General features: G+C 42.0%; 1 protein-coding gene across 2 annotated transcripts in view; it reads left to right on the forward strand.

Moving 5' to 3' along the window:
• Positions 1–18,950, forward strand: part of CTXND1 (cortexin domain containing 1) — a 45,906-nt gene extending 26,956 nt beyond the window's left edge. The window contains exons 1-4 of one of the 2 annotated variants that reach the window (XM_079954429.1): positions 12,577–12,711; positions 14,814–14,885; positions 16,810–16,896; positions 18,005–18,950. In XM_079954429.1, the coding sequence (XP_079810555.1) occupies positions 18,059–18,238 (180 nt within the window). In that variant the 5' untranslated portion in view covers positions 12,577–12,711; positions 14,814–14,885; positions 16,810–16,896; positions 18,005–18,058 and the 3' untranslated portion in view covers positions 18,239–18,950. Of the gene's footprint in view, positions 1–12,576; positions 12,712–14,813; positions 14,886–16,809; positions 16,897–18,004 lie in introns of those variants that run through there. The other variant, XM_079954428.1, reaches the window with a different exon arrangement.
• Positions 18,951–24,674: the final 5,724 nt, after the last annotated feature.

Below are 24,674 nucleotides of genomic sequence, written 5' to 3' on the forward strand. Positions count from 1 at the left end.
TACTTTTCCCCTATGTCCATTTCTCAAAGGCGGTCTCCAGCGCACGCTAATTATACAGAGCCTCCAAAGTTTCCCAGGCAGGTAACCTTGAAACACTATTAGCAATTTAATGTGGAATTAGTCACGACGGCTGTAAATCTGTTTATCAGCTTACAGCAGAAGTCAAATGCGCTGCAGCATATATAAAGGTGAGCTCCAGAAAAAAGTGGGGGTATTCGGGGGTTATAACCAGTTATTCCCTGCAAGCAGGGCATTCCACTCTCTTCATTCCCTGAATTTCAGTTTTCTTTGCCAGCTTTCACATTACAGTTCATTGGTCGCTGAGTATGGGCAAATTAGTCCATTTTCATTTCTCTCCGCTTCTAATTTTTCCCATCTTCTGTTCTCCACGCTTTTAAAAAAACTTCTCACAAAGATTTATCAGCATTTTAGTGCTAATTTCTCCTAATTATCCATTTTGCATGCAATCTCTCCAGTCAAGTAATGTGTACAAAGATGTATCTACTAGGTGAAAAGTATGCATTAAAGAATCCTGTTATTAGTGTAAATAACACACTAAATGCATTCTATTAGGGGAAATTGTTTTGCAAAAATTTGAGTCTTTTGTTTTTGTTAATCGCCTTGGGATGTTTCAGGAGAAGAGATTCATAACTTGCAGTGAGTATACTTTCATCTTAGATAACACATAACACTTTGATAGTTATCTTCTTTATTGTAAACCTATAACCAAAACAAAAACCCACCCAACTTCTTGGTTTTCAATCCATGTAGGGCTAGGCAGAGTTGCATAAATATGCTTGTAAAACCGTATCACCTGCTTCAAGGGTGAAGAATGTCTGCTGTCAACACATGCGTTGATGAAATGTACAAGGACAATGTTTCAGCCCGAGATGCCTCTGGGCACTCTGAACACAAACACTTACCCTTTCGCCGCATGAGCCCCTAACCTTGGTAAGAAGTTAAGTGGGTCATGTTTTGTGCTCAAGATTAATGGCTTTTTGCTGGTTTCGCCCAGTCCATTAAACTTACTGCTAAGCGCACTTACTCTCTGCATATAAAGGTGAGCTTCTAATGTTCAATCACGCTTGGGTGTCGCACCTAGCAATGGGGACGTACGGTGGGGTTATGCAACGGAGGGCAGATTCTGTTCAACACGGCTTGCACTGAAATCAGGAAGGACATAAGAAGAGCACCGCTGGATCAGGCCAATGATCCACCTAGTTCAGCATCTACCAACCGGTTATCTATGGGAAGTGGAACACTCGCGATTCCCAGAAACTGGTAAAAAACAGAAGCAAGAGGTGCCTTGGGAGGCGCAATTCCTGGCACTATAGACTCTTGTGGTCAAAGAGGAAGCTTATCCCAGACCTCCACCCAAGGGTGAAAAGCTTCAGGACTGGATGCTACCCTACATGGCCCTCAAGGCTACACAAGTGCCTCCACTCAACAAGAACAACCCTGTGAGATAGGTTAGGCTGAGAGATGGTAGCTAGGGCAGAAGGATACTCCTAAGCTTCATGGCTTGAGTGGATATTTGTCCCTCAATCTGGAATGACACTCTTGACGCTACATCCGATCGGCCCATTATAATGTAATAGCGTAGTTGATCATTCATGCACTGTTCCAGAAAGGCACCGATGTTAGTGCCTTTTCACTGAATAATAATAATAATAATAATAATAATAATAATAATAATAATATTTAGACCCCGCCCATCTGGCTGGGTTTCCCCAGCTACTCTGGGCAGCTCCCAACAGAATTAAAAGCACAATAAAACATCAGACATTAAAAACCTCCCGAAAGAGGGCTGCCTTCAGATATCTTCTAAAAGTCAGATAGTGGTTTATTTCCTTGACATCTAATGGGAGGGCATTCCAAAGGGCGGGCGCCACTACCGAGAAGGCCCTCTGGCTGGTTCCCTGTAACCTCACTTCTTGCAGTGAGGGAACTGCCAGAAGGCCCTCGGAGCTAGACCTCAGTGTCCAGGCTGAACAATGGGGGTGGAGACTTAGTGATTCTTTTCATATAGAGAGGCATGTGGTGTTGCACAAGCAATCGTGGAATCATAGAACTGTAGAGTTGGAAGGGACCCCAAGGGTCATCCATTCCAGCCCCCTGCAACTCAGGAATCTCAGCTAATTTATAAGTATGCACAGCCAACTGAAATCATCAATAAGCATTCACCCACAAATGCTGTAGAATTGGTGCTTTTGTAAACAAACACACACACATTTTATGAGAGTCACCATATTACAGTGGTACCTCAGGTTACAGACACTTTGGGTTACAGACTCCGTTAACTCAGAAGTAGTACCTCGGGTTGAGAACTTTAGCTCAGGATGAGAATGGAAATGGCACGGTGGGAGCGGAAGGCCCCATTAGCTAAAGTGGTGCTTCAGGTTAAGAACAGTTTCAGGTTAAGAACGGGTCTCCGGAACGAATTAAGTTCTTAACCAGAGGTACCACTGTATAACTGTGCTCAATTTCTTTTCATGAAGCGCATGATTGTTGTTAAAAAAAAATTGGGATAAGCTGCCATTCATCCATACCAGTGATTGGCATGGAATGGATACAGGATGGGTGAAATTGTAAATTATCGCTCCTGTCAGTTGCTCATTTTTTCACCCTTACAATGCACTTGGCCCATTCCATATAAGTGTGAGACTTTATATATATCCATAAATACTTGAGTGGCCTAGTGAAGAGTTGAACCTTGGTCTCCCAGGTCTTAATCTAACACTCTAACCACTGCACCACAATGACACTCCATGTTTTTGTGGATGTCATTTACCTTTTCGTATTTTATCAGTATTGTACTGACATACAAATTATTTGCATCTTCTAACAAAGGCATAATAAATAACTTAGAACCAAGCAACACCCAGACTACTACTTCTTTTAAGTATATTTATTTCCTAGCATATATCAAACAAGTTTTTCCCACTGCTTTACTGACCAGTTTGGATTTGCAACTATTTTGGCTCCCATTAATCAGGTGTTTGGCATCATATATTGTAAATGATGCATCGATGTACACCAAAAAGTGAAGGCAACTGACAAGCTTTACATATCGCAGGTGCCATGTATCCTTTAAGCAAGTAAAGGCAGAATTATTCTCCTCCTCCTCGTCTTTTTATATAAAAAGAAGAAATCAGGACCAAACATATTTTGTCCTGAGAAATGTGGTGCTGCTACAGTCTGTCCAACATGCTGTGCAAAAGGGACAACCGGAGGGCTTGCCCATTAAAAGAACATTAACCTTGCCTCTATAGCTGTGCTCAGTTTGTTTTGACAAAGAGGCTCTCTGCAATTGACCAGCAATTAACCTTTTTACCCAAGTTTGCTCACCTATGCACAGATTACTCATCACAAGTTACAGTAAAGTACGATAGAGTTTAATCATGTCTAATGGATGGACAAGATGGCTGAATATTCCATGTTACTTTGACCATTTGACCTTCTGAGGCATCTTTTATTTCATACCATTCATATTGTCTTCCCCGAATACGTTTGTTGATAAGGAAAGTACAAAATTGCAGTTTGTTGACATTAAATGCATTTTAAACAAAAAAACCTAAGCGTGACATTTAGAGTTTGGAAAGAACCACCAGTGGAGCTTGGAGCAATTTGTGAAGGGAGTGTAAACCCAAACAAACCAAGAACACAGAGATGGATGAATCTGTCGTTTTGGTTTCTCATTTTTCCAGTCTAATGTTCAATTCTCCACATTTGCACATAAGTTTGTGGGATTTTAAAAAGATTTCTCACCTCACCCAGCGTTTTCATACAAATTTATTCTAATATATATATTTGCATATGCAACTTTGCCTAAGAGACACCTTTTTGCTAGGCAATTTCCCCTATACAAAAGCATTTTAGTGTTGTTTTCACCAATACAGTGGTACCTTGGTTTAAAAACTTAATCCGTTCTGGAAGTCCATTCTTAAACCAAAGCGTTCTTAAACCAAGGCGTGCTTTCCCATAGCAGCAGGGGACTCAATTTACACTCAACAGGAAATGGAACATGTTCTTATTCCAAGGCAAAGTTCACAAACCAAAACACCTACTTCCGGGTTTGCAGCGTTCTTCATCCAAGTTGTTCATAAACTAAACTGTTCTTAAACCAAGGTACCACTGTACATGCATTTTTTTTAAACCACACTGGATCTTAGTATAAGCATTATTGTACATATTATTTGGTTGGAGAACTGCATTGAAAAAAAGTGAGAGAAGTGTGGCTTTTGAAGGATGGCTGCATTTTGTTTCTTGTAATGTAACTGGAAATGCAAATTAAGTAGGTTGGACTATCAATAGGAACTGAACCAAACCAAATGCAAGGCAAAAATAGAAGCTAGCCAGGTAGATTTTCTGACAAAGGGCCTTCCCATTGATAACAGGAGATCAGCCAAAGTTGCTCTAGATGGGCTGCAATGTGTCAATGGACTTGGGATGCTGTCCATATTACAGAATTACACAGAGTAAACAAACCGTGTATCAAGAGGAGAGAAGGTTAATCTTGGCAAGTTGTATAGTGCTGTGGACTAAAGTAATGGCCTGAATGGCTCAATGCTTGGATGGTTTTTAAATGCTGGAGAATGGAAAACATATTATGAATCACCCCCAAGGATTATTAAAATGCAAGCACTGGATTGATTGTGATGTATGAACTATAGCGCATAACTGACATGAATAATTGTGTCAGGCTGGAGACTGACAGCGCTCCAGACTGCACCAGACAAAAGCAGACCATCACTCAAAAGGGGTTTTATGAGCAACCCAGCACAGAGGCGTTGACATTTCCTCATTTTAAAAATGGCGAATCAAGGGTCCATTTCCTAAATCCACAGACAGTTATTTGTTTAATGGCAAAATTAAGATGGATGTGCCGTCTTCCATGAGGAGTATTTTAAAGGAGCATTAAAGATTTGGTTTTAGTCTATTAATTTGTGCATGATAGATGTTTCCTACATCTGATCTCATTAACTCATTAACCTGATCCATTGTGTTAGGAACCAAGAACCACGGGGCCACAAAACAGTTGTCCTGGATGAGCATGGTTAAAAGTGGTACTGCACCAAAGTAAGCGAGTGCCCAGGGACACATGAATCTGTTAACTTTGGGCCTCATCTGCACTATACTTTTAAAGCAGTTCCAAACCACTTTAAAGAGTTGTGGCTTCCCTCCCAGGGCTATTTTTCTAGAAAAAGAGGTCACCATGAATGCCTCCCTTGTTCTCTTATAATGGCGCCCACCTCAGAGGTGCCAGAACTGAGTTCTGGCTGAAAAATAAGCCCTGCTTTCCCCAAAGAATTATGGAGACTGCAGTTAAGGGTGCTGAGAGTTGTCAGGAGACCCTTACAATGCCAGAGTGATTTAACAACCAACCTCTCTTGCCATGGATGATAATATATATATATATATATATATATATATATATATATATATTTATTTATTTTTATTTATATCCCGCCCATCTGGCTGGGTTTCCCCAGCCACTCTGGGCAGCTTCCAACAAAACACTAAAATACAATAACAATACAATACAGCTCTGGGAACTGTAGTTCTCTGAGAGGAACAGGGGTCTCCTAGCAACTCTTTGCACCTTTAACAATTTGCAGTGTTGAGGGTGCAAATGGGGCCTTGGTTTCTCTCCATTTATTGTTGTTTTTTCTTCAGTCTTACGTTCAGTTGGCCCTACTGTGAATTCCACACCCCTACCCAGTAAAAAAAAAATGGACTAAAATGCTGCCAATTTCATGTGAGGCCCTTTTAAGAAAAAGCCACACCAGATGATGTTGAAATAAGGAGAACTCAATTTGAGATTAGAGGGGAAATGAGAAACCGAGAAAAACTAAAATTGACAGATTTGCCGCCCCATCCTCACTTAGAGGGCACCAGCAAACAGGCACAAACAACAAGAAGCAGGAAGAGGAGGAACAGGGCCAGGAATCAGAGGTTAGCGCTGGACCTTCACAGTTGCTCAGGAATACCAACTTCTGATGCCAAGGCAACAGAAAGAATGGCACTTCCTGTTCCTCCACACCAGCCATCTTGAAATAACACTTTTGCATTCTCCGAAGTCCTGATTCCCTGGCCCAGGGCCAACTTCTAAATCTCCAAGCCAGTCTGGTTGAGGTAGAGAAGCAAAAAATTCAGTTCAGAAGTAGATGGGAAATACAGAGGAAAAGGAAATATTTCACATCAGTGTTTATGGCCCAAATCTGCTCATGCCTCTTACTGGCTGTTTACCCTGAAAGGCTTCCTAAAGATCTTGGAAGTTTGAGCTTTGGAAAGGCAGAGTCGTTGCAAGGAACTTCAAGGCAAAAATAGTAGCTGGTGATCACTGACGACTGGCTGATTCCTCCAAGCCAGTGGTGTCCAAATTTTTTTCAAAGAGGGCCAGATTTGATGAAGTGAAGGGCCGTTGACCTTTTTTTTTTTTTTTTAGGATTTTACTCCAAAGTTGTTAAGCTTTTTTTTAGAGTTGGCGTTGTTGAGCTTCTTTTAGGATTGAAGTTGTTGAGGGTTTTTTTTTAGGATTTTAGTGTTGAGAGTCATTCTGCATAGAAACAGTAAGGATGCTTGTACCTTTAAGAACAGTTTCTGTAAGCTCTGGGCTGATTGGATTCAGCGGGCCATAACTACAAAAGGAGAAAAGCTGCAGTTTGAACTCTGCCTGCAGGAAAAACACCCACAAGCTTTGCTGTTGTTTTTTTTTATAATAAAACCTTTATTTAGTTTGGTTTACACCGGTCTCTGGTGTCACAGTCTCTGTCATCTGCCACCAGAGGAAAATCCCCCTCTAATATTTAGGATTTTACCCCAGGAAATAAGCTGCCACAGGGGCCGGATTAAACCGCCTGGTGTGCCAGAGTAGGCCCCCGAAACAGACTTTGGACATGCCTGCTCTAAGCAGCACTTGCTTAACATTTTTTTCATTTCGTTGTATATTGTTTCCCAAAATTGTTTGATGTTTAAACAATTCCACCATATATGTATCATAGTACCTTTTCCAGTGTTGCATCGCCAGCAGACATCGCTACAATTTTTATTCATTTTTGCTATTCTTTCAGGTGTTAAATACCATCTATGTTGTATTTTGAGGTAATTTTCTTTCAATATATAACATAGTGAATTTCATATCTTCTTTCCACAATTTTTCCCATTGCTCAAACATAATATTTTTCCCAATATCTTGCGCCCATTTAAGCATTGATTGATTGGTTTATTACGGCCATTGGCCCATATCTAAAAACAATACATCAAAATTTATCCATAAACAATACAATTTAAACAGTTCCAAGTTAAAACACCCCTATAAAACCAATTTTACTTCAATTAAGTAAACTGTACACAATAAGCTCCCTCTATGTCAACCGCAATTCAAATCCCTCAGATTTTGGGGGATATGCGTCTTAGTTCTGGCACTTATTGATGGTTCTTAAGTTTGGCTAAGCTGTCCGAGTCATACAGTGATCCATTTCTCCTCTTATGAAATAAGACATTAATCAGGTATCTAGCGACTGCAAGGGATCTACTTGAGTCTTCGTCGTTTAATAAGTATATTATTTGGGCTTCCTGAGGTCTGTCAGCTATTCTCGATAGATATGGGGCCAGAAACTTGGACCGTGAAGCCGAATGTATAGGACAACAGAAGATTATATGATATAACGATTCTATAGATCCACTTTTACAGTCACAGAGGAGTGAGATCTGTCCGTTGGAGAGTCTGTTACCCAACACATTTGATGGGAAAACATTGAATCTAGCCTTTATAAAGGCATACCTGTGCATCACCACAGATAAGGTAGTTAAATAAGATGGAAGCTTCGTTGGTGGTGTTAAGCCAAGGTTTATTGGCGAACAGGTGCCACCACCTGTCGCAATATTAAATTGTAAATCCATCTCCTCTAATTTGTGAGTTATAATTCTCTTGGCAGAAATTAAATCCAATTTTAGTAGTTCAGATGGAGATAGTCCTAAGGACACAAGTTTCCCATGTATTATTTTTGCCCAAGGGCTAGGGAAGTCGTCTCTCCAGAGACACTGTATCAAGTGGAGATTTGGAAGTTTATGCCATAATGCCAACCAGTAACAGAGGATGCATTTCCATAATGTGGTTTCTAGAGCTGTAACATTTAGTTCGAGACGTATAGCAGTATTGCTTACACACCTGGGTAATTTTAGCAACCTTCTTAGCAGCTGGTTTTGGATTACCTCCAATTGGGTTAGATTAACAAAGGACCCCCATATTGGGATTGCATATGCTATTGTTGCAATCACCTTTGCCTTGAAAACTTTTAACACTGATGGAATATGGAAAGCCCCATCTGAAAAGAAAAAACGCAGTAGCGCAAAGGAAAGGGCTTTAGCTCTATTTAATACATATGCCAGATGGACCTTCCAGCCATGTTGTATTGGAGAAGGACTCCCAAGTATTGAAATTTAAAGACTTGGTCAATGGCTTTTCCGTCTATTCTCCAATTATAGGTTTTTCGACTCTTGGTGAAAATTAGAACTTTGGACTTGGCATGATTAATTGTAAGAAAATTTGATTTGCAGTAAGCATCAAAAATTTTCAGTGCCCTCCTAAGGCCTACTCTTGAGAAAGATAGGATCACTTTAACCAATTCATCCTTTGTTTCCCACTCTAAGATCAGATTATACAATTTAGATATATATTTTGATTTTTCTTGTATTAAGTATTTATCGAATTTTGATATTTCTTTTTCAAATCCTAACTTCTTGTCTTTCGCTAATCTATACTTAATTTGAATATATTGGAACCAATCACTAATATGAGCTTTAATTTCTGTATAATCCTTTAATTCCAATTCTCCGTTTTCTTCCTTTAATACAATTTTATAGGTAGCCCAATTTTCTTTCATATTTAATTTTTTCACTGCGACAATTTCTGCCAGCGATGTTAGCAGGGCATTCTTAATTGTCTGAATTATTAAATTAATTAAATTAATTAGTAATTATTAATTTTATTTTATGGAATCTTTTTTAAAAAAATACTATTTCCATGTTTATACTGAGTCCAACCATTGGTCCATCTAGCTCAATATTGTCTACCCTGATTGGCAGTGGCAAGGGACATTTTCAACCGTACTTGGAGATGCCAATGATGGAACCTGGGGGACTGCTGCCTGTGGTGAGATGCTAAATTGGTTTTCTGGTCTATCCCAGCACTGTCACTCGTTAAGCCCACTTGTGCGCAACAACAGTGTGGTGCAGCAGCCCCTCCTAACAAAGCAGTACTATAATGTTAGAGAGAGGTTTGGAAGAGAGATTCCTACTCTTTCATAGCAGAGGTAGCACAATGGTGATTGCTCCTAGCACGTTAAAACTTGTTGCAATTTGCACCTGCCCTCATCCACCTCTAAACAAATGTTCACCACAAAACTACTTAGGCTAGAATAAATCACAAACATTTAACTCTGCAAATAAGTGAAGATTTTACTCACAGGGTTTCAGGAGTTACAGCAAGCACGTTAAAACTTGGTATGATTTGCATCTGCCCTCATCCACCTCTAAACAAATGTTCCCCACAAAACTACTTAGGCTAGAATAAATCACAAACATTTAACTCTGCAAATAAGTGAAGATTTTACTCACAAGGTTTCAGGAGTTACAGCAAGCAAGGCTTCATCGGTTGGCGGTGAAATGAAGAAGAAAGGTTCCAAATGACTTAAAGGAAAGAACTTAGTTTTGTTACAAAAGAATCAGGCAATAAAAATCTCTTGTTACAGAGGTTTTCCATTCACTTGGTTTTTCTTCAGCTGCAATTCTGGCTTCTTTGATGAAGCAAAGCAAAGAGAAAAGGGAGGAAGCAAAGGCAGCTGGGAGCCTGCTAAGCTCCAACCACTGGCACCTGGAGCTCAGGTTAACCTTTTCATGCACACAAGTTGAGTCGGTAACTGTATATTACAACATAATATGGGTTGCTTGGCTCCAGGCCCTTTACAGTGCTACGCCAGGTAAGCCTGGAGAAGCTGGCAGCTGGAAGATGGGGGCCAAAAAGGTGGTAGACACTGGGACTGTGCATAGGATTTTTTTATATATATAATTTTTATTAACAGGCCAATCAAATCACATTATTTCCAAATCACATTAGTTCAAAATTATACAGTCAGATTTTTAATTTTTTGTTGGGGGTACCCATACTTCAAGCTCCGAAAAGGGGTCCAAACATCACTTATATTGCTGCTTTAATTAGACAGTTCTATCCAGTTCTGTCCAGATAGTCTCTTTGTTACTTTCCTCATCTTCTTGTTATCATATATTCCTTTCTTTATGATCTCTGATAATCTTCACAAGCGGGTTAAAAACAAACATCCTCTGTGTGGGTTTTACACTCTCCAAAAATCATATCACATAAGGACAGACGCCATTTCCACACCTCTGTAAAAAGCTTTCCCTCAGTCTGTCCGTTGGTTTTCCCAGGCTTGCCAAACATATCTCAGAGGGCTCTGCCAGGTCTAGATCACATTCCAAAAATCATTCGCATTCCGATGACCCTGGTCATTCCCCCCCCCCCGTCCTTCTTAGGCCAGCCTGTCTTGGCAAGACGCCATTTGAAACTGCGTCATAAAACTTTCCTCCATTCTCCGATGTTTACCAATCCTCTCTTTGATCAATAATTCACTCCACACAGTTCTTAAATTCCTGCTTGTGATTAATAAATTGCAACGATTCTTCTTTCTGGGGTGGAGGGTTATTAATATCACATAAGGCAAAAAAAAAGAAGAGTTTTTTCCTCCACCCCCTTTCCGTTTCACTCCAAACATACCAGTCTTTTAATGGTGGTTTATCACTTGATTTATTTGTCCCGCCTGCCGCTCCACTCATAGAGATCCATTAATCAGCAGTCTTAACTCCCGATCTTCGCTTGATGTATGTGCTTTAGCTTCTTTCCAATTATGTATTTCCAATTATATACAGTGGTGCCCCGCAAGATTTCTCTATGGGGTTGCTTCGCAAGACGAAAAAATCTTGCGAGTTCCCGCGGGTTTTTTCCGCTCCCCCCCTTTCCTAAGCTGCTAAGCCGCTTATCAGCTGTTCCGCTGATAAGCCGCTTAACAGCTGATCGCTAAAAGCCGGTAGACCGCTAATAGCAGTAATCCGCTAAGCTGTCAATGGGCTTGCTTCGCAAGACGAAAAAACCGCTAGACGAAGAGAATCGCGGAACGGATTCTTTTCGTCTTGCGAGGCACCACTGTATTTGAGCCAAAGCGAACCAGTGCGCTGATTGGAGATAGCGTCAGGAAGAGACGACTTCATACGAGAGCTTGTGCCAAGTGTCCGCACCCCCTTCTTTTGAATCCGGGGGTGAATTATGGACACCGCTGGCAAGGCAGTCCCCCCCATCCCCTTGGGGGGGGGGCAGAAAGGCTGCATACTTCCCATAGCAGCCTCTTAATTACCTTGTGTGGGTCAGAGAGATGTTATTGTCGGCCATCTTCCAATGCGCCCCCTGGTGGCCCCCTGGGACTGTGCATAGGATTGGTCCTTGTAGGCCCAGCTAAGGTGCATGGCCCCATAGCAAGTTCCCCAGTATTTTGTCTTAGACCAAGGCCTTTTCATCAAGAATGAAGCAGAGGAGGAAATGCTTAAGTCCCTTCCCCCAGGACCTCCTCTGATCCGGATACTTGTCAGTTGTAACACACACACCCCCCCGCAAAAAAGGTGGTACCATTTGCATTTTTAAGAACAGACATATTCAATGCAACTATGCATTTTACCTTGGTGCTTCAAATCCGCTATTTACAGAGAGAGGAAGCAGAGTCCCAAAGCCCGCCCTCACTTGAATTGCAGGAGGAAATCCTAATAGTTAGCTGTATTGTTTTGATCATACAAAGCAAACAACAACAACAACAACAAGAACAACAAGAACAACAACAACAACAACAACAACAACAACAACAATTCTCTCCCCCTCTCCCATACACACACACAGCCATCCTCAACTGGAGCGGTTTCATACCTCTCATTCCTAGAATCCATTTTGTTGCTGGGGAACATCAATTCAATTATCAAGTTAAGTCAATTGCTGGAAAAGCAATTAAAAAACCCCCAAAACACTATTAGAACTATTGAAGGGGATCCTGATTTAGCAAATTACCAGGAAATGATTTAAAGGATACTGGTGGTGATTTCATAATATGATGACTGAAACTTGAGCCTGATGCATGTAACTTTCCAAAAACATTCATTTGATATTCTTTTCAGCGCTGCAGTGCAAAAGAAGCAGCATCTCCCCCCCATCCCCTGGCCCTACCCAGACTACCATTTGTAAGCAAATTTTAACAAATAATAGTTTGTCCAACAAAGCAGCCAAGTGATCATACAGATGGCAAATATGATGCTTAGGAAAGAACTGTTTCTGTCTGCCTTTGGGCACGCAAAGAGAAGAGGTTGGCTACCAAATAGAGCTGAAAAAGAACTCCAGGATACTCACGTTTGAACAATGCAGATTGTCTCTAGGCATGACTAATGGCAGCCAAGCAATCAGAGAATGAACAAGGATCAGTATAGAAAGTTTATCATTATTATTTGTTTGATTAGACCACTGGTCTAAAACAACAATATGAAACAAATTATATATCTATGTATGACTTGTTAGTCTACTCACTTATTCAGAATTCTGTATGTTTATTGTTTTTGTAGAAATTTAAAAATGTCTCCAGATCTGATGCACCCATCAGGGTAACTATTAATGCAAGTTTAGGTCCTATCTGCACTATGAATTTAAAGTGCCATACCACTTTAAGCAGTCATGGCTTCTCCATAAGAATCATGGGAATTGTAGTTTGTTAAAGGTGCTGAGAGTTGTTGGGAGACCCTCCTTCCCCACACAGAGCTACCATTCTCAGAGTGGTTTTTTTAACCACCAATCCCTCTTTTCAAGGAACTCTGGGATTTCAGCCTTGAAGGGAATCGGAGTCTCCTAACAACTCCCAGCACTCTTTGCAAACTACACTTCCCAAGGTTCTTTGGGGGAAGCCATGATTTTAAAGTGGCATGATACTGCTTTAAGTATGTAGTGCAGATGGAACTTTAGAAGCAACAAAACATAGCTTTCTTTAGCATAGATTGCCTGAAGGGCATCACATGAATGAATGTCCTTCTCTAGTCTACTGATTTGTGAAATTCCCAATTTCGAGCTACTCTATAAATACTCTTTCATTTCCAGAAGAAGAAGGGGGGAAAACCTCACAGGTTGTAGGGGAAACACTATTTAAAGTCTCCGGGCCTCAGAGACAAAATGAGTTAGAGAATTGTCATGAATTAAATGAGGCATATAAGAGCTGATGCAGCTCTGCAAATTACACAGCTAATAGAAGAAGCCGAACAGAAGAATTGAAAATGCCCAAAAGGGGCTACAGATAAAGGAACCCCACAGTTGCCGTCAGCTTTGCTGATGTAATAATATAATAGACTGATTTCTTTCCTGAAAGAACTTTAGCAGGAGAAAAAATACAATTAAGTTTGCTGGGGAATGTTGCAGATCAAACATATTGCTCTCTCTAGGCAGCAGAAGTCACTACCCTGTCTATATCAATCAACAGGATTTCACTTCATAATCAGAGAAGTCTGAGATTTTTTTATTTTTTATTTAAATAAAAGTGGGATGATTACAGACACTGCAATATGATTAAACCATCCGGCCTGCAGTTTAATGGACCTGGAACTGAAATTAGAAGCAGATTCATTGGTATCATTTTGAATAGGTAGCAGATAATTAAGTGGCTCTTATACTGACTCATGAGAACATTCATTTCACATTAAAGTCTGCATGGAGTGAGAGTTGCCAATGTTAGGATGGAATTTGTATAAACCTGTGATGGATATGGAAATTTGGCTTCTCAAGTTCCATTGAGATAAATGGTTTGCACATGGTGTTCTTCCTCAAAAACTCAGCAGGTGTTCCTCTCAATGAGAAGATATCATGATCATAATCATCTTATCTGTATGCCACCTTTCCATAGCTGAAACTATGCTCAAGGCGGCTTATAACATGACAAGATTTACATAATTACAAACATAACAGAAGTCATAATCAATAAATAATGCACATCAAAAAGGACACAACCAAATGGCAACAATTTCCACGTAAATCATAAGATCTAAAACTAAAGATACAACAATAATATGAAATAACAGTGACAGCTCTCTCAACGTAAACAATATTCCAGCCCAAGAATCTGTTCAACAGCCTCAGCTTTTGTAGCTGGAGTCAGTCAGCACTCCACTCTCCCAGGCAGGATGGGAAAGGGTCAGCAAGACAGGGTGCAGGTCTTCCAGGGCTCACAGCCAAGATGGTCTCATTTACAACAACACAGATAAAAAATTAAAAAGCAGCTGCAGTCCTTGTGGAGCCTTTCAGGCCTTGCCCCAAGCCAGGTGGAAAGAAGCAAGGGCAGGGTCCTTCAGGCCCTCAGCAGGCAGTCCTCCTGATATGTGATGATGTAGCAGTTCATCAGAAAGACAGCTTACCTGTCACTTTCGATCATCTCTAACAATGCATGGCTACTAGTGTTAGATTGTGGCCTCCTAAACGGTCATGGCTTCTGCCACAGAATCCTGGGACCTGTACTTTGTTATTCGTAGGACATTCCCAGTCCTACCTGGAGAGACCAGGAATTGAACCCAGAACCTTCTGCATGCAAAGCATATGCTCTACCACTAATTCTCTCTATCACCGAGATGTTTGACAGTCATCCCTTAATTACTCTCATAATTGAATGAGATTTATCATACTTTTAAGTGCACGTACAAATGACACCTACATATTACCATTCTTCCAGGTCTCTGCCTGAATGAATCTTTGTGAAGTCTCAATGTTACAAAGCTGAGAAGCAAAGGCACCAAGAATTAGAGTAAGTAAGTACCAGAACTTGCTAAGATGCCCACCTCCAACATCCGAGAGTTTGTCTGAATGATTGTATATGTGTAAGACTGGATTTGTTCAGTGCTTTTTTTTTCTGAAGGTATTCAAGGGTACACAATCCTGGCACCATTTTTCTAGGAAAAAAGCACTGGTTAAAAATGTAACACAGTAATGACTTCATGGTAAATACCGGCACCTTTTTTCTAGAAGAAAAACACTGAGTTTACTGTATTAAATTAGAAAGGAAAATGGATGTGTAGGTGGGTTCCCACGAGGCAAGACACAGCAATAAGAACAAGAACCTTTTTTGAACTAACGGAACTACACAACAGGGTCAAAGCAACTACTTATATACATTTCTGAAGGCTTGGGCCACTACCACTTCCAACGTGATTGGCTGTCTAAACTTCCAAACTGCGAATCATAACTCAGACAGAGTTCAAGGGCCAATGGCAGAGGCCCAAATCCTGAAATGTTCTGTGATTGGATATCATGTATCGAATCAGAACACAGGGGCTCAGAATCTTTGGTCCAGACTCAAGCTCAGGCAAACACAGACCACTGAATACGTAACAAAAATGACACTTTTTCTGTAGTCACCAGTTTGGGGTCAGGAAATCTCCACAGACTGGCAGGCCTGTGCGGATCTTCTTTGAAGGTGTTTTGTTAGAATAAAGTTACAAACTCAAGCCAAATGGCACCTGGTTCCTGGCAGGGGGCCCTGGCTGGCTTAGCCCTTTGAAGCCTAAGACAAGTGCCCTCAGCCTTGCCCATGCCTGCAGACTGAGGAAGGAAATGCACATTGGTAGCTGGGGACAAAAGTTATGGTTGATGGATTACAGAAACAGCAGGAGGAATGGCACATGACAGATTGCTATTGTTGCTTGGGGATTACAGCAAAGAGTCTTTTTTTCTCCTAGACTTCATTTCTGCATAGTTGTGTGAGTAGGGTTGCCATAGTTAAAAAAGTGAAAATCCAGACATTTCGCTGATTTCCACCCAGACACTGCTTGCAGCTGCAGTATTCTGGATACATCCAGGAAATTCCAGACGTATGGCAACCCTATGTGTGTGGGGACTTTAAAGCAGTGGTGCAGGAACAGGGAGGGAGCTTCACTCGGTCACTCTTCTGCTCACAGCAGGAGTGATAACATCATCTGCTAGTGCAGTATTTGCCAGTGCTGTAAGCTTAAGGGTGTGCATTGCTGCATGGTGCCCATTGGGTAGGCTGCAAGCCAGGGAGGCCAACAGTAGGTGGCGCTAGAGCCACAACTGATGCTAGCTTTCTCCCCACCCTCCTCCCTGTCCAGCTCTATAAAGGCAACCCTGAGGCCACATTCCCACCATCCATTTGAAGCACAATGATACCACTTTTTAAAAAGTTATGGCTTCCCCCAAAAAGCTACAATTCCCAGAGTTCCGTGGGAAGAAGGATTGATTGTTAAGCACTCTGGTATCATAGTTCTTTAGTGGATGGTGGGAATGTGGCCCTAGCTAGAACATATTGATAGGATCCTAGAATTTGCAAAATAATCAGGGTGTGTAAAGAGAAGTTATTATATTAACATGAAAAACATGGAATAAGCCTCTTGGTGTCTTTTAGACATTGATTGATGGCTAAAGTTGTGATTTAACTGGAACACTTTCTGTTTGACATTTGTCTGTTTTTAAATTCTTTGCACTGATTGTCCCTCATATCTTACTGATGGACGTATCCTTGAGGCTGACATGGTTTCGATACTGTATTTCTGCACCTCACAGAAGTATCCAGTGCCAGCCCTATTTATGTAATGTGAGCGAGAGATTTAATAATTTTCAGGGTAGCAGCCCGACAGATTTAAAACAGAGAAATAAATGTTAATTTTTAAGGCCACGGGAGAGTGAAATTAACATTTTTGTCCCTTTTTCCATAGGGGCCGTACCCATCGCCTTTCAGCCTGATCCGGGGCGTATGACAAAGAAACATTCCTTACACAGCAGTGGCCCATCTTGTATATCAGGTCAGTTTCCTTGTGTTGTTGTTGTTTAGTAGTTTAGTCATGTCCGACTTCGTGACCCCATGGACCAGAGCACGCCAGGCACTCCTGTCTTCCACTGCCTCCAGCAGTTTGGTCAGACTCATGTTTGTAGCTTCGAGAACACTGTCCTTGTGTAGCCCCTGTTAAATCACTTTGATAACTCTGTGAGGGGACATGGGGACCTTGTGGGAGGGAAGCCATGACTGTTTGATTTGATGGTATGGTTGAAAGGCATAGTTCAGATGGGGTCTTGGTTTCGGCTGGACTTTTATGTTGGTTCAAGGAAAAAAATAGGTATAAAAAGATAATTCCTGGATACCAAGATCCAAGTTTGCTGCAAGTACTCTTTGGTCAGCGAAATCTCTCCCAGATTTAAAGTCACAAAATATGCAGCAAAGTAAAGCATGAAAATATGGGCTGTTCAACCTTTAAAATATGCCCTTTAAAGTGAGATCCAAAATGTCCCCTTAAAAGTTTATTTTCAGAATTTCCCTCTTCCCGCAGCATAGGAAAAAGTCATATGCTTGGTGACTTCAAAAAATCGTTTACTTACAAACTCTTCAAAGGTCAGATTAATGAGTTGGGGAGGGGATGCACAGGCAGTAAAACTTGGCTTAGTTGCAAAAGTGGTGAAATTTCCTAAATTATTGGTATAGGGACTCAAGAGTGGCTGGTTAGAGTCATGCGGCTGAGGTGGACCAGCTCAACTTCTTCACATGCAGAGCTTCTCAGGTAGAGTGGCCATGGGGGACAGGTGGGAGACAATAGGCCTTATTGCCTGTTTCTTCCCAAGGTGAGGGAAGTGGACATTATCTAAGCTTGGCAGGACAGCTTACACTATGGTATTAACCCCTTCGTGCCTTAATTAGACTTGAGCACATTGGCTATATGAGGCTGCTTATACCACACTTTGGTGTCCTGACACAAAGATGGAGCCTCTGAAGTCAGTCCCAAGTCTAGGCAGGTATGTTTAGGTGCATAAGCACCTTAACTTGCTTCTTTAAAAAAAAAACCAACCAGCCAAGGACATGAGATGTAGATTTCATGACACATTGCCCAGTCAGTTCCCTCTCCTTGTCGTCTTTCACAGGTGTACAATGAGGGTAGCAGTGGGAATCAACCCTGATGTGGAGAGACATAAACCATGGAAGGACCAACACCCGAACCCGTCTTTGTCGACGTGGACAAAGGACTAACGCTAGCATGCTTCGTCTTCCTTTGCCTCTTCCTGATAGTCATGATTATCCGCTGCGCGAAAGTCATCATGGACCCTTACAGCGCCATCCCGACATCTACATGGGAGGAACAGCACCTGGATGACTGACTGGGGACAGAGGGGAGGAGGCGGGCAACAATCATGAAGCCACATGGACCAACCAAAAGCTTGCGCGAGAGAGCACAACACGGACAGCTGCCTTGCCTGGAGGAGGGCACAAAATATTATACAGCTTTTCCGAGATGCACAGGGCAGTGTAGGTCCCCCTGAGAGCACACTGGTGATAGCTTCCTGCCTATCAGCCTCGATACATCACCGTGTCCTTTCTCCTTCCGAAGGAGTGACCTCCAGGTTTTAATGAGGAAATGATTATGATTGTATATCAAGTAGCACAAAAGCTCTCTAGGCACTAGAAAATCCCTTCCAAGCTTTTTTCTAGTATAATCTCTATTAAGCACCTTCTCTCTGTTTTAAATCGTTATTTGTAATTGAAATGGGCAAATACATTCTATAAATACAGGCAGATGCTATGCAGAGATACCAGGGCGGTATGAGGGTCAAAGACGAGGGGGCTGGCATTTTAAAACGAGGGCACTCTTTACAAGATTGGCAATAATAATAAAGAAACCTTAAGGGTTGTTGTTTTTCTCGCCGTCGTAACTGGAGTGGGTTGCAAGGTTGATTAAAAACCAGTGTTGTAACAGATGTGCAGAATACGGACATCTGCTCCTTGACTTTTAAAGTACTTCTCCCAAAGAACCTGGGAACTGTAGTTTGTTAAGGGCACTGGGAATAGTAGCTGTGTGGGGAGTAAACTGCAGTTCCCAGAGAAGCCAAATGCCTGGTTTTGATCTCTGATAGCATTTAGGTGAGCTCTCCTTGGAAGCTATCCTATGAAGCCTATTTGGAGCCTCTCTTAATAGTGGGTGACCTCTGAGGAAGAGTCTGCTGCTTGTCTGCTACTTCTAATAGTGAACTCAGTGGATCCATGCAGGACTTTTATGAAACTAGAGGGAAGTATCAGCATCGTCAGATGAACCCTGAGGTATAGGGAAGCATCTCTATATATCCACACATAGAATCATAGAATCATAGAGTTGGACGAGACCACAAGGGCCATCGAGTCCAACTCCCTGCCAAGCAGGAAACACCATCAGAGCACTCCTGACATATGGTTGTCAAGCCTCTGCTTAAAGACCTCCAAAGAAGGAGACTCCACCACACTCCTTGGCAGCAAATTCCACTGTCAAACAGCTCTTACTGTCAGGAAGTTCTTCCTAATGTTTAGGTGGAATCTTCTTTCTTGTAGTTTGGAACCATTGCTCCATGTCCGCTTCTCTGGAGCAACAGAAAACAACCTTTCTCCCTCCTCTATGTGACATCCTTTTATATATTTGAACATGGCTATCATATCACCCCTTAACCTCCTCTTCTCCAGGCTAAACATGCCCAGCTCCCTTAGCCGTTCCTCATAAGGCATCGTTTCCAGGCCTTTGACCATTTTGGTTGCCCTCCTCTGGACACGTTCCAGTTTGTCAGTGTCCTTCTTGAACTGTGGTGCCCAGAACTGGACACAGTACTCCAGGTGAGGTCTGACCAGAGCAGAATACAGTGGCACTATTACTTCCCTTGATCTAGATGCTATACTCCTATTGATGCAGCCCAGAATTGCATTGGCTTTTTTAGCTGCCGCGTCACACTGTTGGCCCATGTCAAGTTGTGGTCAACCAAGACTCCTAGATCCTTTTCACATGTACTGCTCTCAAGCCAGGTGTCACCCATCTTGTATTTGTGCCTCTCATTTTTTTTGCCCAAGTGCAATACTTTACATTTCTCCCTGTTAAAATTCATCTTGTTTGTTTTGGCCCAGTTCTCTAATCTGTCAAGGTCATTTTGCAGTGTGATCCTGTCCTCTGGGGTGTTAGCCACCCCTCGCAGTTTGGTGTCATCTGCAAATTTGATCAGGATGCCCTTGAGTCCATCATCCAAGTCGTTGATAAAGATGTTGAATAAGACCGGGCCCAAGACAGAACCCTGTGGCACCCCCACTAGTCACTCTTCTCCAGGATGAAGAGGAACCATTGATGAGCACCCTTTGGGTTCGGTCAGTCAGCCAGTTACAAATCCACTGAGTGGTAGCATAGTCAAGTCCACATTTTACTAGCTTCTTTACAAGAATATCATGGGGCACCTTGTCAAATGCCTTACTGAAATCAAGGTAGGCTACATCCACTGCATTCCCTTCATCTACCAGGCTTGTAATTCTGTCAAAAAACGAGATCAGGTTAGTCTGACATGACTTATTTTTCAGAAATCCATGCTGACTATTGGTGATCACAGTATTCCTTTCTAGGTGCTCACAGACTGTTTGCTTAATGATCTGCTCCAGAATCTTCCCTGGTATTGATGTCAGACTGACTGGGCGGTAATTATTTGAGTCCTCTGTTTTCCCCTCTTTGAAAATAGGGGCAACATTTGCCCTCCTCCAGTCTGCCGGGACTTCGCCTGTTCTTCAGGAATTCTCAAAGATGACTGCCAGTGGTTCTGAGATCACATCTGCCAATTCTTTTAATACTCTTGGATGCAGTTCATCTGGCCCTGGAGACTTGAATACATCTAAACTAGCCAAGTATTCTTGTACTATCTCCTTAGTTATTCTGGGCTGTGTTTCCTCTGCTGAATCATTTACTCCAAATTCTTCAGGTCGGGCATTGTTTTCTTTATCGGAGAAGACTGAGGCAAAGAAGGCATTGAGGAGTTCAGCCCTTTCTTTGTCCCGTTTGCATTTCACCATCTTCTCCTCTGAGTTACCCCACGGTTTCTTTGTTCTTCCTTTTGCTACGAACATACCCAAAAAAGCCTTTTTTGTTGCTTTGAACCTCTCTAGCAAGCCTGAGTTCATTCTGTGCTTTATCTTTTCTGACTTTGTGTCTACACGTGCTGGCTATTTGTTTGAATTCCTCTTTGGTGGTTTCCCCCCTTTTCCATTTTTTGTACACATCCTTTTTAAATCTTAACTCAGTTAAAAGTTCTTTAGATAGCCACCCTGGCTTCTTTAGGCACCTTCCATGTTTCCGTCTCATTGGTATTGCCTGAAGTTGTGCTTTTACTATCTCCCTCTTAACAAACTCCCAGCCATCATGAACTCCCTTTCCTTTTAGTATTACTGTCCATGGGATCTCACCCAGCACTTCCCTAAGTTTTATGAAGTCGGCTTTCTTAAAGTCAAGAAATTGAGTCCTAGTATGCTTGGCTGCTCCTTTCCGCTGTATAGTAAACTTCAGAAGAGCATGATCACTCGTGCCTAATGATCCTTCCACTTCTACCCCACTAACCAAGTCATCAACATTGGTTAGGACCAGATCTAAAATGGCTGTTCCTCTTGTTGCTTCTCCCACTTTCTGGACAATGAAGTTGTCTGCAAGGCCAGTGAGGAATCTGTTTATCCTTATGCTCTTGGCTGAGTTTGACATCCAGCAAATATCCGGGTAATTGAAGTCCCCCATTACTACTATCTCCCTTCCTTCTGCATGCTTGGCCATCTGTTCCAGGAAGGCATCATCTATGTCCTCCGTTTGGCTTGGGGATCTATAGTAAACTCCCACAATGAGGTCACTGTTATTCTTTTCTCCCTTAATTTTGACCCAAATGCTCTCACTTTGGCTTTGAGGTTCTAAATCTTGGATCTCTTCACAGGTATACACATCCCTGACATATAACTCCACTCCTGCTCCTTTCTTGTCTGGTCTGTTTCTCTGAAATAGATTGTATCCCACAGCCCTGCAGCAGCTGAAGAAACCAAAAGGGGGGCAAGCCCATGGCAGGCCCAGCACCAATGGTCAGAGGATTGTGCCCCATGCTAGTCCTACTCAGAGTAGACCCATTTAAATTAATGAACCTAAGATAGCCATGTTCCTTAATCTAAGTGGGTCAACTCTGAGTGGCTACAACCCAAAGACACACTGCATTTCCCCTCCACTTCCCCTGGGTCCTAGCAATAAATAAGTCCGTCCTTCATATATATCCTGCTTTTCATAGAGATGGGCATTGGTTACTTATAAAATATAGGCCACCAAACATGCGCTGATCTTAAAATGAATGACTCCCCTCTTGTTCCCAGTTTCACGGGAGGTATTTTTAGCCGAGTCTAGACAGTCATCTGTCAGGGATGCTGCAGCTGCCAGAATCATACCTTGAACAAGGAGTTGAACTAATTGGGGTGGTGAGCAGGCTTCAAGCCTCCAGGATCTGTATTATTATTATTATTATTATTATTATTATTATTATTATTATTTTATCATCATCATCTTCTCAAGATCTACCAACTGGAGCCAGATGCAAATGATGCACAATTAGAATGCAAGGTTCCTTTGAGCACATTTGGAGCCAATGAATGTGTTTTTCTGTACCAGAACTGAACTGGGAGTCCCCTCACACAAAAGTCCTCTCCTGGTTTACATTTAAAGAAGTATATTACTTTAAACAGACATGGCTTCATGGCTTCCCCCAGTGAATCCTGGGAAGTGTAGTTTGTTAAGGATGCTGAGAGGCGTTAAGTGACCCCCCCTTTCCCCCTCCCCCTGAGACCTACAATTCCCAGAGTACCCTGTAAATAAGGATTTATTGTTAAACCACTCTGTTGCCCTGTGAAGGAAACAGGGGTCTCCTAATAACTCTCAATATCCCTTATCAAACTCCACTGTTTAAAGTGCTATGATACTGTTTTCAGTGTGTAGTGCAGATGGGGCCCAAGTCATTTTGTCACTGCTGTTCTTGAACATCTGGAAGCCCTTGCAAAGCTTCCCCATCTGCCTTCTGCTTACCCCTGGACAAGATGGCCTTCACGAAACTTGCCACATCTGGATGAAGAGCAGGGAGGGGGCCTCATGTCACATGACAACTATGAAAGCCAGCCTCTGGGGGGGGGGGCAGTGGGCACCTTTGCAGTGTTGCTGAGAAAGAACCGTGGGTGCCGGTAACAAAATGGCTGCCGTGGCAGGGTGTGACATATCGCAAAATGGCTGCCACATCTAAACGAGCATTAAAAGATACAGGACCACAAATGGGTGTGGACACAGCCTTGCCCACCAAAGAGAATTCTCACAGAGAAAAACTCTTTGCACCTCTGTGGGCATGTTTAAGGGGGCTTGTTCAGTGCAGGAGGTGCATACATACCTACATTCCTTCCAACTACATACAGTGATACTTTGGTTCTCAGACTTAATCCATTCCAGAAGTCTGTTCCAAAACCAAGGCACGCTTTCCCATAGAAAGTAATGCAAAATGGATTAATCCGTTTCAGACTTTAAAAACAACAACCCCTTAAACAGCAATTTAACATGAATTTGACTATCTAATGAGACCATTGATCCATAAAATGAAAGCAATAATCAACTGCTTTCTGCACTATAAAATACTGCACTATAGTACTGCACTAAAGTACTGCACTATAAAATAAATAAGATAATATTGTAAAGATGATAAAAATTAAAATTAATTTCTTTTCTTACCTGCACTGATTATAGTCATTATTTGGATGGGAGACTTTTATCCATTTCTGCAGTCACACAATCAATCAATCAATCAATAGCTGAACTGGGTTCCACACAGTCACAAAAAGAAATTAACCGAAAAAGCCTCAAAAACCAAAACGCAAATTAAATAGCAAAAACAAAAGCGCCAAACTTAATCCATTCTGGAAGTCTGTTTGGCTTCCAAAACGTTCAAATACCAAGGTGCAGCTTCTGATTGGTGCAGGTGCCACAGAAACAATAGCCGACACCCGCATCGGACATTCAGCTTCCGAAAAACGTTCAAAAACCGGAACATTTACTTCCAGGTTTCTGGTGTTTGAGAACCAAAGCGTTTGAGAACCAAGGTACCAATGTCATTCTAAGAAGTAAAATTGAGAAGAGAGGGCACCTTGCACCCTCTAGATCAGGGTTTCCCAAACCTGGGTCTCCAAGCTGTTTAGGGACTACAATTCCCATTATCCCTTACCTGCTAGCTAGGGATAATGGGAGTTGTAGTCCAAAAAACCTTGGGAAACTCAGCTCTAGATATTACTGGACTTCAACTCCCATCATTCCCACCCCTTGAGAACAGCCAATGGTCAGAGATGATGGGAATTGTAGTCCAGCAACATTTGGAGGGCCACAGGTTACCATAGGTACTCTTTGTTATGTAGGCTGGATGTCATTTTCTACCAGGAGAAGCCCAGAGAAAGTAGGGGAATTAAGTAATCCTGTTCCACCTAAGACTTGAATCAGGCCAACTCAGGCTTATCCAGAACTGCAGCCAGACATATGCCTACTAAATGAGGGTTCCTACCCTAGCAGGTAGGAGTTGCCAATTTTTTTTCCTGGTAGGGCCCCTCCGCCTTTAACTGCAGCCTGACAGAAATTTAGCAGATGGATTTTTTTCTCCATCAGTTCCACCTCCAGGCTCAGTTTTGCTTGCTAATTTTTTGCCTGCAAGGCTGCTGTTAAATGCAGGCTACAGCTGGCAATCTTCTTCAGCAGCTGAAAAAGAAAACAGTGGCTGC

Source organism: Podarcis cretensis (assembly GCF_951804945.1).
Source record: "Podarcis cretensis genome assembly, chromosome: 14".
NCBI classification, from domain to species: domain Eukaryota; kingdom Metazoa; phylum Chordata; class Lepidosauria; order Squamata; family Lacertidae; genus Podarcis; species Podarcis cretensis.